The 18,802-nt window shown below is 45.9% G+C and overlaps 1 protein-coding gene across 1 annotated transcript in view; it reads left to right on the top strand.

The window, feature by feature from the left end:
* Positions 1 to 18,802, top strand: part of Marf1 (meiosis regulator and mRNA stability factor 1-like protein) — a 514,957-nt gene that overhangs the window by 290,336 nt on the left and 205,819 nt on the right. The window contains exon 12 of the mRNA XM_080267004.1: positions 8,717 to 8,892. Coding sequence (XP_080123130.1) covers positions 8,717 to 8,892 — 176 coding nt within the window. The remainder of the gene's footprint in view (positions 1 to 8,716; positions 8,893 to 18,802) is intronic.

The raw sequence follows: 18,802 nt of genomic DNA, 5'->3' as shown, positions 1-18,802 counted from the left end.
GTGGATATTGTATGATCGGTGTTGCTTGTCCACTTAGAAATTGCTCAAAAAGCCCGATCGATGAGGTTAGCACCGAAGGGGTTAACATCAATCTCTATCTGTCTATTGCCAGATGCCTTAATCCCCTAAGGGGTGGCCACAAACAAATTGCCTCCTTTGCACCCTGTTCCCTGCCATTTCACTGCTCAGCTCCAAACTCGCACACCCCTCTCTCATATACCTCTCCAGTCCATCCCACTATCTCATTCTTGGCCTCCTCCCCCTTCCACCTCACTCACATACACTCTCCTCGCCAGTCTCTCACTTCCCATCCTCTCCACATGGCCAAACTACCTCAGTGTGTTTCTCTTAATGCTTCCTGTCACATCCACATCCACACCACAATGCTCCCTCACTTCCTGATTTGTAAGTCTCTCTCTCCATGTGACTCCACATGCAACTCTATGTGACAAACTTGTAAACTGACGATCGTCAATCATAGTACAGAGAATCCCTGATATACGAAGCCCCAGTATACGAAAATTCGAGGATACGAGAGTGAAAAATGTAGGACAAATTCCCCTGTACGAAAGGCATATGCTCCGATGGTACGAAAAGCACCATGAGAAAATGATTCAAATTTGGCACGCGACCGACCGCAGCACCACTATTGTGTATGGCGAGGCAAGCAACTACCTCCACTTTGTCCCACTCTGTTCCCGCACCCTGGCTGTGTAGTGCATGCCTTCTGTACTCCAAAAATCATTTGCATCTCTTATCATGCCACCCAAGCATCCTTCACCTTCATCGTTATCATCTGTGGAGCCTCTCAGAAAGAAGCAACACTGTACCCTGACGCTGGAGCGCAGCTCAAAATTATCAAGAGCCACGAGGAAGGCCAGGGCATGAGTGAGATCGGGCCACACGTGTATATACTGTACAGTACTGTTTTCTATTTTTTTTTAAGTGGAGGAGGCCGTAGCACGGGCCGAACAGGGTAGTACTCCCGAGGGGAATGGGAATGATGGTGATAGGGAGAGCTGGAGCTCCTGTTTCACTAGCTATATAACCATCCCCCTTTGCTGACCTTTTCAGTGTGACAGTAACATGGAGAGTAGACCAGCATACTCTCCCAAACATTTCCTCTAACTATCTATGCACTACACCACATGCACTTTACATTTCACACAACGTATCCTACTACGTTACAGGGGTTGGCGCCAGCAAGGGCATGCGGCCAGAAAACTTTGTCCCCGCTACCTAGTGGCGGACTTCTGGGGGGAGGCGTGGCGGGGGTTCCGCCGGCATAGATCATGGGTCCAGGGCGAGATGGGGCTCGGGCCTGTGCTAGAGGGTACAGGGCATTGCGGTTCCCAGGCTGCCGCTTCCGCCCAATCGAGAGGGGCCCGAACCTGGGAGTAGTGTCCCAGGAGGCTGCCCTATCAGTGGGTGTATAATGGCGGGATAGTTGCAGTGCCAAGACGCGCTTGGAGGGTGTCCCTGCAGCTGTCCTGGCAGGGTGCCCCGAGGCCACTACCACAGCCACTGGTAAGCTGGTGGGCTAGGGGTCCCAGATCCATTGCCTGGACCTGGGATTGTGCGGTGAGTGGGACCTGTGCTGTGTCTGTCCCCATTTATTAATACTGAAGATGACAAAACAAAAAAGGTTTCAAAGCAAGCCTGAGGACAGTAAATCACCCATGGGGATGAGGGTGGGTTCATGGAATGTGGGAAGTTTGAGGGGAAGAGCAGGGGAAGTCGTTGAGGCATTCAGTAGGAGGTGGGTGGACGTGGCGTGTTTGCAGGAAGTCCGGTACAGGGGTGAATCAGCCAGAAAGATTGTTGGGAAGGACTGTTGCTATAAGTTGTTTTGGCAGGGGAGGACAGACGGATATGGAGGTGTTGGTGTGATGGTTGCGGAGAAATGGGTGGAATATGTTATGAATGTTTTGAGAGTAAGCGATAGGATATTGGTTGTGAAAATTCTGTTGGGAAGAAAGATAGCTGTGATTATATCGGCATATGCTCCACAGGCAGGATTGGATGAATCAGAGAAAGATAGATTTTGGGATGATTTAATACGTGTAGTGGGTGGTATGCGGGATGATGAGATAGTGATTTTGGGAGGGGACTTAAATGGTCATGTAGGTGAAGCAGCCCAAGGTTATGAAGGAGTGCATGGGGGATGTGCATATGGTCTAAGGAATGCAGAAGGGGAAAGGATACTCGAGTTTGGGGAGGCAACGGACATGATTGTGTGCAACACATATTTTAGGAAAAGAGACAGTAGGTTAATTACGTATGAGTCTGGGGGAAATAGCAGTCAGATAGATTATTTTCTGGTTAGGAGGGCCGATAGGAGGTTAGTGAGGGATGTTAAAGTTATAGGAAGTGAGGAGTGTGTGCAGCAGCACAAACTATTGATTTGTGATATGGTGCATAAAGAACAAATGATGAAAAAGAGGACTTATGTACCTAGGAGGAAAATATGGAAGCTGAAAAACCAAGTAGTAAGGGATGCCTTCTATAGCGAGTTGAGGAGAGTGGTGGCTGAACAGGGAGCTGTAGACAGAGGCGTTAATGAACAGTACAGAGCCCTCAAGAACAATTTCTTGAGAGTTACTGATGTAACATGCAGCTGGACAAGAGGACCACCAAGACATAAAGTAACTTGGTGGTGGGATGAGGGTGTAGAAGCTGCAATTAAGGAGAAAAGCAGGCTTTTCCGGGAATGGAAGAAGGGTGGTAGCAAAGAGGAATATTTGGCTGCCAAGCGTAAGGCTAGGAGAGAGGTATACAGGGCAAAGTCTGAGTCACAGAGACAATTACTTGATAACCTAAATCATGGGGAAAGGAAAAATATATTTAGGGTGGCAGGTCAGGTGAAGAGGGATAAGCGGGATATCATAGGTGAGCAGTGTGTGAAGAATGATGAAGGAAGGGTAGTGGTGAACAGTGAGGATATTAAAGATGCATGGAGAGAGCATTATAACCGGTTGTTGAATGAGGAGTTTGACTGGGACAGGGAAGGTTTGGAGCCAGTAGATCCAGTGTCTGGCCCTTGGCCTTTGATTGATACTGCTACTGTGAGTGAGGCAATAGGCAGGATGAGGGTGGGGAAGGCAGCAGGTGTGTCTGGGTTGACTGCCGAAATGTTGAAGGCCTCAGGCGATATAAGGGTGAGTTTAGTCACTGACCTGATAAATAGGATTATTTATGAGTGTGTTGTCCCAGATGATTGGCTGAAGAGTGTAATTGTAAATGTGTATAAAGGGAAGGGTGATGCCCTGGAAAGAGGGAATTATAGAGGTATAAAGCTTTTAGATCAGATAATGAATGTAATGGAGAGAGTTTTAGAAGGTATGATTAGAGAAAGAGTGAATATTGATGAGATGCAGTTTGGGTTTATGCCAGGTAGGGGGACCACTGATGCCATATTCATTGTTTGACAGCTTCAGGAAAAATATATTGGTAGGAGAAGGGATCTTTATTTTGTTTTTGTTGATTTGGAAAAGGCCTTTGACAGAGTCCCTAGAGAGGTGGTGAAGTGGGCAATGAGAAAGCTTGGCTTGGAGGAGTGGCTGGTTAGGGTGGTTATGGCCATGTATGTGGGTGCTCACACCCAGGTGAGAGTGAATGGAGATTTGAGTGATGAGTTTTCCGTGAATGTTGGTGTGCATCAGGGGTCAGTCTTGAGTCCCATGTTGTTTATCATGGTACTTGAAGCCCTTTCACGTGACTTTAGAAACGGACTCCCGTGGGAGTTGTTGTATGCTGATGATTTGGTGTTGATTGCAGAGAATGAAAGGGAGGCGGAGGAAAGGTTTAGGAAGTGGAGAGATGGTATGGGGCAAAAGGGTTTAAGGGTAAATGCAGATAAAACAAAAGTGATGATATCTAGGGTTGGTGGCGGTACTGTCAAAGACGAGGGAGAGTGGCCATGTGCAGTTTGCCACAAGGGCGTGGGAAGTAATTCCATCTTGTGCGGTGTGTGTTATAAGTGGGTGCATAAGAGATGTAGTGGTATCAGAGGTAGACTGCGAGATAATGCTGATTTTTATGTGTACGGCGTGCCGGGGTGAGCAGGTGGAGATCGTCAGACGTGAAAGAATTGAACTTGCTGGTGAATCTCTTGAGTGTGTGGAAGAGTTTTGTTATTTAGGAGACATGTTGTGTGCTGGAGGTGGGGCTGGAGCTAGCTCTGTGGCTAGGGTGAGAAGTGGTTGGAAGAAGTTCAGGGAGCTCTTGCCTCTCCTGACATTGAGGGGGCTCTCCCTACGTGCTAAGGGGTCTTTGTATGCAGCGTGTGTTAGGAGTGTAATGCTGTATGGCAGTGAGACCTGGGCAGTGAAGGAGGAAGACATTCGCCGGCTCAGACGTACAGAAATGACAATGATTAGGTGGATGTGCAGTGCGTCCCTGCGTCCAAGGCCTGGAGGGGCTGGGTTTACAATGGAAGAGTTGAGAGGTAGGATGGGACTGGAGTGTATTGGTGTTGTGATGAGGAGAGGTAGATTGAGGTGGTTTGGACATGTGGAGAGGATGGGGGATGATAGTTGGGTGAGGAAGGTGAGAAGTGTTAATATTGGGGGTGGGGTTATGAGGGGTAGACCGAGAAAGACATGGGACGAGGTCATTAAGTGTGACCTTAGGGTTAAGGGACTGAACAGGGAGGCTGCAATGGATCGTGCAGCATGGAGAGCCGCCATTAGGTGACCAAGGCCGACACATGCAAGCATGTTGGAGCCTTTAAAAACGAAAACGAAAACGAAACTCAGCCGTGGCTCAGTGGGTTAGAGCGCTCCGCTCTTACCGAAGGGTTGGAGGATCTAGTCCACCCAAGGGTCGTTGGTAGACATCAGGAAGGGCATCCGGTCATAAAATGCTACACGTTTCAATCCAAAAGTCCTCTACCCAGGGGCAACGCCTTATCCCTTCGGGGATACTTGGCGTAAAACCAAATTATACGACACAAAAGGAAGGCTGGCAGCGCGGGACCTGAGGTGTATTGGGTACCTTGCTCCAGGCATATCTGATGTCTTTGGTCCAGTTGTGACAGCCGAGTCGGTAGGGATTTACTGATCCAACAGCGGCGATTGGGATCGAGTCCACTTCGGCACAGGTGAAGGTAACTTATATCCGTGCGAGGAAAGAGCGGCTGGGCCCCAAACCTGACAACTCAGAGTTGGATTTCCCCCCCTGGCCGTAGGGGGTTTTCAAGAATACTCCCCCAGTATCCCTGCTTGTCGTATTAGGTGACTAAAAGGGTTGGTGGTGGATTAGTGCTCCACCCCGTAAAAAGAACGAACTAAAAAAGTGAATACAGCGCCTCGGACCCGGACGGACCATACATTGACGACTAAGGAACGGACAAAGGACATTCTTAGGGTGGGAACATGGAATGTGAGAGGAGTGAATGATGAAGTGAAAGAGAGAGAGATTGTTCAGGTGCTTGAGGATGCAAAAGTGGATATATGTGGATTGACTGAAACTAAATGGAAAGGTGAAAGGGTGAGAGAATGGGAATATGGTTTAGGTATATGTGCGGGAGTCAATGAAAATGAGAGGGCGAGAGAGGGAGTATGTCTGATGATAAGCAAGAAGTGGAAGGAGAATATAAGAGAGTATGGAACAGTGGGTGCAAGGATTTTATGGGCGAGGATGAAAGTAGGTAAACAAGCGTGGGGGATTGTATGTGTGTATGCCCCGACAGAGGATCGAGTGGCAAGAGTGAAAGATGAGATTTGGGCGAGAATAGAAGCATGTATGGACAAGTTTGAGAGGAGCGAGAGAGTGCTGTTGATTGGAGACATGAATGGCAAAGTTGGGAATGGACGAGTGGATGGAGTGGTTGGTCAGTGGGGTGTGCCAGCTGAAGTAGATGGGAATGGTAGTGCTTTGGTGGACATCTGTGCTTGTAAGGGGTTGGCAATAGCCAACACCTACTTTCGTCATACGATGATCCACTGGTATACATGGAGAGTAATGAGGAAGATGGATGGTGAACTTGTTGAACGAAAGGCAATGATAGACTACGTGTGTGTGGATGAACGAATGAGAAGACAAGTGTTGGATGCAAGAGTGTGGAGAGGGTGGGGGAATGGAGTCTTGGACCATCACTTAGTGATGGCCAAGGTAGAGCTGCAAAGAAAGTGGTTGAGGAGACGAAGGGGAAGACAGGAGGAAGCAGCTCCTGTGAGAAGAGTGGAGAAGTTGCAAGATAGTGAGAAAATGACAGAGTATAAGAGCATAGTGGAAGAAAGATTGGGAAGGTATGATCTAGAGCAGATGGAAGGGGTGGAAGACGTATGTAAGATATTCACGGAAGAGATAGGCGCAGCATGTGAGGCGGTTTGTGGAGTGAGGAGGAGATGCAAGGGTGTGCAAGGGACAGCATGGTGGAATGATATAGGTGAAACGAGCTGTGGAACAAAAGAAGAAGGCATATAGTGAATGGTTAGCGAGTCGAGGTAGGGGAGAAGATGAGAGAGAGAGGAGAGAGAGGTATATGTGAGCAGGAGAAGGGAGGTGAAGAGACTGGTGAAGGAGAGTAAGAAGAAAGTGGATGAAGAGTTTGGGAGGAATCTGAGTGTGAAATGGAAGGAGAGTAAGAAATTGTTTTGGAAGGAGGTAAAGAAAGTAGGGCAGTGTGAAAGGGGAAATAGTAGGGGAGTGAAAGATAGGAATAATAGATGGTTGGTGGAGAAGAGAGAGAAATTGAGGAGATGGAAGGAGCACTTTGAGGATTTGTTGAATGTAGAGAGTGAGAGCAGTGCGAGTATAAGTGGTTGGGGAATGGCTGGGAGAAGAAGAGAAGAGAGGAGGGAGGAAGAGATCAGTAGGGCAGAAATAGTGGAAGCAATGAAGAAGATTAAGTTGGGAAAGGCCCCAGGAATTGATGGAGTGTGTGGTGAAATGCTTAGGTATGGGGGTGAGATTGTTGTGGAGTGGATATGGAAGTTGTGTAGAATAGCTTGGGAAGAGGGAAGGGTTCCAGGGGACTGGAAATCAGATATAATTGTTCCTTTATACAAAGGAAAAGGGGAGAGAAGTATGTGGTAACCATAGGGGTATTTGCTTTCTTAGTGTGACTGGTAAAATATGTGGTAGAATACTCATTAATAGGGTTAGGCATATGACAGAGGAGTTAGTTGGAGAAGAACAAGGGGGATTTAGGAAGGGAAAAGGGTGTGTAGATCAGATTTTTGTTCTAAGATGTTTAGTGGAGAAGTATCTAGAGAAGGGAATGAAAGTGTATGCTGCCTTCATGGACTTGGAGAAAGCTTATGACAGAATAGATAGGCAAGGTATGTGGAAGGTATTAAGAATATATGGAGTGGATGGGAAATTGTTGAGTTCTGTGAAGAGTATGTACGAGGGAGCTAGGGCTACGGTGCGAGTGGATGATGAGCTGAGTGAGTTCTTTGATCTCAATGTGGGACTGAAACAGGGTTGTGTGATGTCTCCATGGCTGTTTAATATATACATGGATGGGGTTGTAAAGGAGGTGCAAGGTAGGGCAGTGGATGTGGGGGTGGCTCTAATGAATGAGGGTGAGATTTGAAAGATTCCAGTGTTGCTGTTTGCTGATGATACGGTATTGTTGAGTGAAGATGAATGGGAGTTGCAAGGTTTGGTGAATGAATTTGGGACAGTGTGTAGGAGGAGGAATCTGAAAGTTAATGTAAACAAAAGTAAAGTTATGGTGTTTGAGAGGAATGAAGTCGCAGAGTGTGCATTGAGGTTGGATAGTGAGGATATGGAGAATGTGATTGCATTGAAGTACTTGGGTAGTGTGATGAGTAAGGATGGAACTTTGGGGGATGAAGTACGTGAAAGGGTACAACAGGGAAGGAAGGTTGTTGGTACACTGAAAGCAGTGATGAGAAATAAGGAGGTGAGTATGGAAGTTAAGAAGTCACTGCATGATAGTATTGTGATGCCTACCCGGACGTATGGAAGCGAGGCGTGGACCTTGCAAGAGGGGAACAAGTCAAGAGTGAGAGCAGTGGATATGAGTTACTTGAGAGGAGCATGTGGAGTGACGTGGAGGGACAGGTTGACGAATGAAGAAGTGAAGGAACGTTGTGGGGTGGATGTGGATGTGGTTGAGAAGATTAGGAGAAATACATTGAGGTGGTTTGGATATGTGAAGAGAATGGAGATTGAAAGACTGACTAAGAGGGTGTATGTAGGTGAGGTGGAGGGAGGGAGAGGGAGGGGTAGACCGAGGATGAGGTGGAGGGATGGAGTTGAGAGGTATATGAGGGAGGGGGGGGTGAGTTGGGGGGAGGGTAATCAAATGGTGGGCGACAGAGCGACTTGGAAGCGTTTTGTCTGCAGCCACCCTTTGCGGGATTAGGGCATTGGGCTATGGATAGATAGATAGATAGTTTGATAAATTAATAACTGCTTGAAGTTCATTTAGCTTTTTATTAACATTTCTACTGTAGATTTAAGAGCTTACAAGCAGCCTAGTGCAGGACAGAGTAGTAAGTTGACAGTTTTTTGGAGGCTCCTGGAACTCATCTCATAATTTTCCTAAGTTTCTTATGGGGAAAAATGCTTCAATATATGAAAAATCAGTATACAAAAGATTGTAAAGGTACCTAACCCTTTTGTTTATCGGGGACTCCCTGTACTCTAGAGGTTAAGGCATTTGGCTGTAGATAGATAGGTAGGTAGGTAGGTAGATATGTTTAGTTTTTTGTTGATGTGTTCTAAATTGTTACTGCAGGTCTTGCATGTGTCAGTGTTTGTGCAGTCAGATGGGAACTTGGCAGCCACTCTTCGAGTGCCTTCGCCTCAGGATGCTCAATATGCCATCTCTCAGCTTCACCGTAAGAAGATTGGCACCAAGAGAATTATAATCTCTTATGTAAACCACAACCAACCATCTCCTGAGCTTAAAAGGTAATGTAAAGGCACCACCCATCAGTTTGTGTGTTTATTTGGGAGATGACATTCTATATATGGAAGGTGACATTCTATATACAGCGTATACTGTATAATATTTTTGTTGTTGTTAAATATGCACTAATATCTCTAGTAATTTGTTATTTTGTTGCACATTAAGGAAAACAACTACCATAATGAGTGCTGTAGTGAGTGTTGCAGTAGCTTAAGGAGTACAGTAAATAACTGATTACCTAGTGCCTCTTTAACTGACAGACATTATTATCCAGCAAGCAAAAATGTGGGTGAATTAATACATCATTCAGTTTTAACGACATTGATTGCCAATGCGTAAATAACTACTTGGGAATAACCAACAAAGTCTTGTACAGTGTGCATTAGCTGTATATTTTAGTGTAAAATACTGCCCTGTTTTATCAGGAAAAGTCTACTTGGGATTGTTTTTTCTGTTCAAATATCTGTACAATTCAACATAAGGTTTTGTAAGGATTTTGCCATCTGTAGAGGGACTGGGGGAGGGGGGTTGTATAGTGCTTAATCATTCAAAAATACATTATCTGACAAGACTTTGGCTGAACTGAGGCTTTTAGAGGAAAAGCCATGAAGCCACCAAAAATTAATTTTGAGATACTGTAATCCCTCATTTTCCCAGACATAATAGAGCCAGAGGCATGTCCGGGTAGTGGCAACATCCGGATAATGAACAATATTCCCCTGCCATACTCAGACCCTACCTATACCTGCCTCCAGCCTATACCCAGCCTATTTGTACAGGACCCTTACCTTATTTGGCTGTGATTTCTGATCATTCAGGCATATTTAAACATCAAAACACACATAGGCATATCAAAAGTAATGGTAAACACCAAGAAACTGTGTCGGAAAACCACTGAAAACCAAAAAAAAAACCCTACCTATACAGTACTGTATGTACAGTACCCCTCCTTATTTTCAGGTCATTCTGGCATATTTTGACATCAAAACATACATAGGATTATCCAAAATAGTTTTCAACACCAAGAAAACCATGCAAAAACACTGAAAACCAAAAAACACCCTACCTAAGCACTACTGTATGTACAGTACCCCTTTTTATTTTGGCACTGTTTTCCAGTCATTCTGGCATATTTTGACATCAAAACAAACATAGGATTATCCAAAATGATTTTCAACACTAAGAAAACTGTGCAAAAAAAAACTAAAAATGAAAAGCAAAAAACACCCTACCTAAACACTACTGTATGTACAATATCCCTCCATATTTTGGCACTGTTTTCCAGTCATTCTGGCATATTTTGACATCAGAACATACATAGGATTATTCAAAATAATTTTCAACACCAAGAAAACCATGCAAACAAAACACTGGAAACCAAAAAACACCCTACCTTAACACTACTGTATGTACAGTATCCCTCTTATTTGTGGCACTGTTTTTGGGTCATTCTGCCATATTGTGACCTCAAAACACACAAGAATATCCTAAATAAATTTTAGCACCAAGGAAACTATGAAAGAAACCTAAAGTTACCTGCCGAAGAACATTCAGTTGGGGTACTTACCACCCAGTGCACCACCGCCAGGCTTCATTACCTGCCAACTCCAGCAGGTGAGGAGTTGTCCCGTGCAGTCTAGTGGAAAACAGTAGCACCTAACAAAGGTCTAGAAACTCCTCCTCGTCATCCTCAACCTGCTGGAGCTGGGTGATGACTGGTGATGTTCTGTGCGATGACGGTGGTCTACCCACCGCAGGAGACTCCAAAGACACCCACAAACTTACATCCAGCGGAGACTCAACGGCTGTTGACATGCTTGGTTGCAGGTCCGAAGGTGAAGGTTGGAAACATGCTGGTGGTGGGGGTGGTGAGAATGGGCTGGCACTCGTGGGGGTCGCTGGCTTGAAGAATAAGTTGATCCTGGTTGGATGATAGGACCGACGATTCTACCAGAGGATGACGGCATCCCGGACTCTCCGCAGCTCCATTGCCAGGCAGAGCTGCACCAACTCCTTGTCACAGTGTGGGTGCTCAGCATACTCCAGCATCCCCTCCAAGTAACCACGGAGCAGACTGAGACGAGAGATTGAAGGAGTTGCAGAGGGCTACAAGTCAGGGCCCTCATCCTCATCCTTGTCAGTCCCGCTGTCCTCTTCCATGCCCGGAGAAGCAGCAGCGACAATCTCATCAGACATGGTGTGGTAACCAGGATCGCTGCTGTCATCGTCCAGCCGCTCCCGTACATCATCAACGTCCTCCTGCCCTCCTGCTGTTCTAAGGCGACAGAGGAAATCATCCACGTCGAACCCCTCGAAGTCATGCTCGGCATCAATTTCCTGCAGGAGATGAGCCCAGCTACTTTTGAGGGTTTTGACGGAGACTTCCTTCCATGCATTCACCCAGTTGAATACTGAAGACTTCAGGTCCTACCGCTAAAAATTCTGCAAGGTCTGTTCCCCATGTGTGTCCTTGACCGCATCTACGTCCTCCAGCACCACCATCACCTCGTTCAGGAACCTCCATTGGTACAGTCTCTTTGCAGCCTTGATAACACCCTGGTCAATTGGTTGAATCAGAGCAGTCGTATTAGGTGGCAGAAACATGCACCTAATCTGCCTGTCAAAAGCAACCAAATTCTTCTCAGATGGATGCATAAGGGCATTGTCCAGGAGCAGGAGTGCTTTCACCTGGTTGTGAGCGATTCCAAGGACCTCCGTTTGAAAACAGATAACCTCCTTGATGAAACATCTGTGGAACCTATCTCTGAACATCTTAGCGGTAAACCAGGCCTTCACAGAATGGTACCACACAACTGGCAGGCTATCCATGAACCCACGGAAACAACTTGGTTGTTTTGCACACCCAGCTGCAAGGGATTTGAAGCGGTGCATCTCGTTAGCAATGGCACAGCACAGAACAGAGACACGTTGTTTGGATAACTTCGACCGGGCACAAACTTCCCCCTTTCCTCAGCCAGGATATTGGTGGGCAAGGAGCTGTAGAACAGACCAGTTTCGTTTTCGTTTTTCGTTTTCGTTTTTAAAGGCTCCAACATGCTTGCATGTGTCGGCCTTGGTCACCTAATGGCGGCTCTCCATGCTGCACGATCCATTGCAGCCTCCCTGTTCAGTCCCTTAACCCTAAGGTCACACTTAATGACCTCGTCCCATGTCTTTCTCGGTCTACCCCTCATAACCCCACCCCCAATATTAACACTTCTCACCTTCCTCACCCAATTATCATCCCCCATCCTCTCCACATGTCCAAACCACCTCAATCTACCTCTCCTCATCACAACACCAATACACTCCAGTCCCATCCTACCTCTCGACTCTTCCATTGTAAACCCAGCCCCTCCAGGCCTTGGACGCAGGGACGCACTGCACATCCACCCAATCATTGTCATTTCTGTACGTCTGAGCCGGCGAATGTCTTCCTCCTTCACTGCCCAGGTCTCACTGCCATACAGCATTACACTCCTAACACATGCTGCATACAAAGACCCCTTAGCACGTAGGGAGAGCCCTCTCAATGTCAGGAGAGGCAAGAGCTCCCTGAACTTCTTCCAACCACTTCTCACCCTAGCCACAGAGCTAGCTCCAGCCCCACCTCCAGCACACAACATGTCTCCCAAATAACAAAACTCTTCCACACACTCAAGAGATTCACCAGCAAGTTCAATCCTTTCACGTCTGACGATCTCCACCTGCTCACCCCGGCACGCCGAACACGTAAAATCAGCATTATCTCGCAGTCTACCTCTGATACCACTACATCTCTTATGCACCCATTTATCACACACACCGCACAAGATGGAATTACTTCCCACGCCCTTGTGGCAAACTGCACGTGGCCACTCTCCCTCGTCTTTGACAGTACCGCCACCTACCCTAGATATCATCACTTTTGTTTTATCTGCACATACCCTTAAACCCTTTTGCCCCATACCATCTCTCCACTTCCTAAACCTTTCCTCTGCCTCCCTTTCATTCTCTGCAATCAACACCAAATCATCAGCATACAACAACTCCCACGGGAGTCCGTTTCTAAAGTCACGTGAAAGGGCTTCAAGTACCATGATAAACAACATGGGACTCAAGACTAACCCCCTGATGCACACCAACATTCACGGAAAACTCATCACTCAAATCTCCATTCACTCTCACCTGGGTGTGAGCACCCACATACATGGCCATAACCACCCTAACCAGCCACTCCTCCAAGCCAAGCTTTCTCATTGCCCACTTCACCACCTCTCTAGGGACTCTGTCAAAGGCCTTTTCCAAATCAACAAAAACAAAATAAAGATCCCTTCTCCTACCAATATATTTTTCCTGAAGCTGTCAAACAATGAATATGGCATCAGTGGTCCCCCTACCTGGCATAAACCCAAACTGCATCTCATCAATATTCACTCTTTCTCTAATCATACCTTCTAAAACTCTCTCCATTACATTCATTATCTGATCTAAAAGCTTTATACCTCTATAAATTCCTCTTTCCAGGGCATCACCCTTCCCTTTATACACATTTACAATTACACTCTTCAGCCAATCATCTGGGACAACACACTCATAAATAATCCTATTTATCAGGTCAGTGACTAAACTCACCCTTATATCGCCTGAGGCCTTCAACATTTCGGCAGTCAACCCAGACACACCTGCTGCCTTCCCCACCCTCATCCTGCCTATTGCCTCACTCACAGTAGCAGTATCAATCAAAGGCCAAGGGCCAGACACTGGATCTGCTGGCTCCAAACCTTCCCTGTCCCAGTCAAACTCCTCATTCAACAACCGGTTATAATGCTCTCTCCATGCATCTTTAATATCCTCACTGTTCACCATTACCCTTCCTTCATCATTCTTCGCACACTGCTCACCTATGATATCCCGATTATCCCTCTTCACCTGACCTGCCACCCTAAATATATTTTTCCTTTCCCCATGATTTAGGTTATCAAGTAATTGTCTCTGTGACTCAGACTTTGCCCTGTATACCTCTCTCCTAGCCTTATGCTTGGCAGCCAAATATTCCTCTTTGCTACCACCTTTCTTCCATTCCCGGAAAAGCCTTCTTTTCTCCTTAATTGCAGCTTCTACACCCTCATCCCACCACCAGGTTACTTTATGTCTTGGTGGTCCTCTTGTCCAGCCGCATGTTACATCAGTAACTCTCAAGAAATTGTTCTTGAGGGCTCTGTACTGTTCATTAACGCCTCTGTCTACAGCTCCCTGTTCAGCCACCACTCTCCTCAACTCGCTATAGAAGGCATCCCTTACTACTTGGTTTTTCAGCTTCCATATTTTCCTCCTAGGTACATAAGTCCTCTTTTTCATCACTTGTTCTTTAAGCACCATATCACAAATCAATAGTTTGTGCTGCTGCACACACTCCTCACTTCCTATAACTTTAACATCCCTCACTAACCTCCTATCGGCCCTCCTAACCAGAAAATAATCTATCTGACTGCTATTTCCCCCAGACTCACACATGATTAACCTCCTGTCTCTTTTCCTAAAATATGTGTTGCACACAATCATGTCCGTTGCCTCCCCAAACTCGAGTATCCTTTCCCCTTCTGCATTCCTTAGACCATATGCACATCCCCCATGCACTCCTTCATAACCTTGGGCTGCTTCACCTACATGACCATTTAAGTCCCCTCCCAAAATCACTATCTCATCATCCCGCATACCACCCACTACACGTATTAAATCATCCCAAAATCTATCTTTCTCTGATTCATCCAAACCTGCCTGTGGAGCATATGCCAATATAATCACAGCTATCTTTCTTCCCAACAGAATTTTCACTACCAATATCCTATCGCTTACTCTCAAAACATTCATAACATATTCCACCCATTTGTCCGCAACCATCACACCAACACCTCCATATCCGTCTGTCCCCCCCTGCCAAAACAACTTATAGCAACAGTCCTTCCCAACAATCTTTCTGGCTGATCCACTCCTGTACCTGACTTCCTGCAAACACGCCACGTCCACCCACCTCCTACTGAATGCCTCAACGACTTCCCCTGCTCTTCCCCTCAAACTTCTCACATTCCATGAACCCACCCTCATCCCCATGGGAGATTTACTGTCCTCAGGCTTGCTTTGAAACCTTTTTTGTTTTGTCATCTTCAGTTATAGTCAGCGTTATAGACTTGACCAATGGCAAGGCCCTCGTCCTTGATCAGGCGCTGCACTTTCTGGTGAAACAGGTCTGCAGTGCTCCCTTAACATCCAGGGGATAACAGAGACACCTGCATATGTTAAAAATCCGCGGATATCTGCTACCCCCCTTAAAAACACCTCTGGACCCCCCTTAACGCTTTGGCTGCAGCAGCTGTGATGACAACGTACCGACTGTGCTTATTGCGGAGAAATAGGAAAAAAGTTCTGTTTTCAACTCGTGTTTTAACCCACTTATTGTTAATCTTTAGAGCTAAAATTTTTGTCACACAAACGTCAATCTTTCTACTGTTGTCCGCAACAAACTGCATGTCTGTAGGCACTCCAAGCCCGGAGAATTATTTGAGTGAATACAAGGTATGTTTTGACTGTCTGATGCAGGAAATAGCCCAGGGAGGTGGAATTTCTTCCAAACACAAAATTTTTTCCGGACGAAATAGGTTTACAGCCATGTCACCTCATCACAGTAATTGCAATAACAATAAAAATAAAATATTTTTGCCAGTCTCCTATGATATTGTTACGATATTCCAGTGTTTACGTTAGACACTAGCAAAACGGTAATGATGTGGACGAAAATCATTACACACTTTATCAAACTTCATTAATGACTTTTATTACAACTTTAATTATCACTTATTTTTATGAAGCAAATTGATATAATGTCATGAGTCATTTCATAACACTGCTGCACAGTTTGCAACCACAAAAATGTTTGCTAGCTAATGCACCTAGCATCATGACTTCTCTGATTATTACAAAAATATCACTAAATTATTTGTATTTTATCACAGTTTTTCACAATACAGTATAATATAAAATAACACTTCCAGCCACTCTCGTATGATTTCAGTGCGAGTTGATTGCGTATTGTTTCGTATTATTTACGAGAGAGGGGGGGAGGGGGGACAGCAAACCAGTTTAGACTAGCTCATTGAAGGGTACTAGAGAGAGGGAGGGGGGGGTGGAGGACACCAAACCAGTTTAGACCAGCTCATCGAGGATATATGTACGTGTATTAAGTACTAGGGTATCTGTCAGTGTTTAAAAGTTTAACCCCTGAAGTTGGAGTCACTCATCCACCAAATGAATTTTTCCCTACTAGTTATGAGTATCAGTTAGTGTGATATCACTATATCACTTGTATTTCGTCACAGTAATTCACAATATAATATAACACTTTCAGCCACTCTCGTATGATTTCAGTGCAGTTTGGGTGTGTATTGCTTCGTATTATTTACGAGAGAGAGACAGGGGAGGAGGGCAGCAGACCAGTTTAGACCAGCTCAACGAGGGTGTGTACACTTTTCCCCTGATGAATTCTGTCTATCTATTGCCAGACGCCTCAATCCCGTTTGGGGTGGCCACAAATGAAATGGCCAAAAGGAAGAGTTATATTTGATTCACTGGGTAATGCCATCACTAAAACAGCCATGAACTGTGCGTGGGATAATGTTACATTTGCAGTGTACAGTGTCAGCAGAGTTCAACTAGATAAAATGCTTTAGTGAATCCACACGGTACTGTATCCACCTGCGGATATTTAAAACCATTTATGTTGTATCCACCTGCAGATATTTAAAACCGTGTACAATGTATTAAAAACACGGATGTTAAGGGATGACTGTACATCCTCCACTGCTGCATCCAAGGTCTCGCCGTGTGCCCTACGGCCAACAAGTCCTTAGTGAAGCTTGAAGTGAAAGAGTCATCCCTCTGACAGCATGAAGTCCTGCACATTGTGCAGTCTTGCAAACTTCTCATCTTCAGCCTTCTCCTCGGTCTCATGCACCAGCAACGTGGCACCACATTGCTGACGAAACCACATCAGTGTTAACTGGTTGATAATGGCACGTTGGGCGTGGGCCATTACCTTCCTGTCGCCACGACATGTGCCTTTGGCAGAGTCCTGTTCGTACTGCGCAAGCTTGTCGTATGACTTCTTGATGTCGAACAGTGTTGAACAGGCTAGATCATATTTGCAAAGAATGCGTCCTGTGGTCCAGCCTGCATCTACCTTGCCCGATATCTCAAATTTCTTCTCCAGACTCAGAACCTTCTCCTTCTGCTTCTCAGGTTGCGGTGAGGCCATCACCACACACGAGAATACAGCATAGGAGGGCCACAACCTGAAGAAAGTAGGGAACCACCACAAACGGAACCGCAGTCACAGCCATCGTTGCAAGCACTACCACTCACGAGGGGCAGAAAGGCCAGAACTAAGGTGCAGGCTTCTCTTCGCTGGCAAGCAGTATAGCGCTGCCGTATCACACCCAACAGTTGCTTTCGAGCACAAAGGAAGCAAGACACAGAAGGTGACATCTGCATATAAGGGTCATTTCCGTTTTCCCAGGCAAGGGTTAGTACGTGATGGCAACAGTAGATCACTGCCTCGGGCAGTATATGACTAATGAGGCCTGCCAGGCGACTCTGACCATTCGGTAGGGAAGCGGACAGGTTCGCGTGGTGGGAGATTTCCACACTAATCCCGGAGGCTGGAGGGCTCCTGCCATTCAGTGTAGAGGCAGACTGGTGGTTTTACTGTACATTTCCTCTTGGTTTGTGGTCTGCGTTACATGCGTGATGGCCACCAGTACTCCTCGGTCAGGAATAACGCTCGCCTCATCCTTTCAAAAATAACCATAGAATTTTCCCGAAGATATACTCAGTGTGTTTCCCAGGCAAAATCACATAGGTTGTCTTTACCCAACCTTACCAGACCTAACGTATCTCATCAGGGCTGCTTGGCTAAGGTGGCTAACCGTGGTATTGAAACAAATACCCATACCGAATGAAAGTGTACAGGGAGTTCCAGATATACTTGTAAGAAACCCCAGTATACGAAAATTCGAAGGTACATGAGTGAAAAATGTGGGACAAATTCCCCTATACAAAAGATACATGCTTTGATGGTACGAAAAGTGTTACAGGAAAATAATTGCAATTTGGTGCACAACCGACCACAGCGCCACTATTGCGTATGACGAGTCAAGCAGCTACCTTTGCTCCGTCCCAATCTGTTCCCGCTCCCTGGTTGTGTAGTGCGTGCCTTCTGTACTCCGAGACTCTTTTACATCTTTCACATCTTGCATCATGCCACCCAAGCATCCATCACCTTCATCACTGTCTTCTGTGCAGCCTCTCAAGAAGAAGCAGCACTGAACACCTGATGCTGGAGCGCAAGCCCGAAATTATTAAGCAGCATGAGGAAGGCCAGGGTGTTAGTGAGATAGGGCATGCCATGTGCTTACCTGTGTCCAGTGTTGCTACAGTTATGAAGATATAATAACTTTACAAGAAGATGGGAACCTCTTTTTCAAGCTCACCTACTGCTTGCCAGGCCACAGGGACACGAAGCAGCAGGATGGAGAAAATGGAACAGCTGCTGTTAACGTGGTTGGAGGACCTTCAGCAGAAGAGGATTCCTTTCTCTTACGCTGATTCAAGAACGTGCCATGGAGATCTTGGGCAGGTTAGAGAGAGATGATTCTGCAGGGATTTAGCTTTTATTTACATTCCTATTGTAGATTTAAGAGCTTACAACCAGCCTAGTACTGTACAGAGTAATTAGTTGACAGTTCTTGGGGGGCTGCTGGAATGCATCACCTCATTTTCTTAAGTTTCTCATGGGGAAAAATGCTTCAGTATACGAAAAATCAATATATGAAAGATTCTAAAGGTACCTAACCCTTTCGTTTATTGGGGGACTCCCTA

Source organism: Coenobita brevimanus, chromosome 23, assembly GCF_032717465.1.
Source record: "Coenobita brevimanus isolate Jiangsu-jjx chromosome 23, ASM3271746v2, whole genome shotgun sequence".
In the NCBI taxonomy this organism is placed as follows: Eukaryota; Metazoa; Arthropoda; class Malacostraca; order Decapoda; family Coenobitidae; genus Coenobita; species Coenobita brevimanus.
This window is presented reverse-complemented; position numbering and strand designations above follow the sequence as displayed.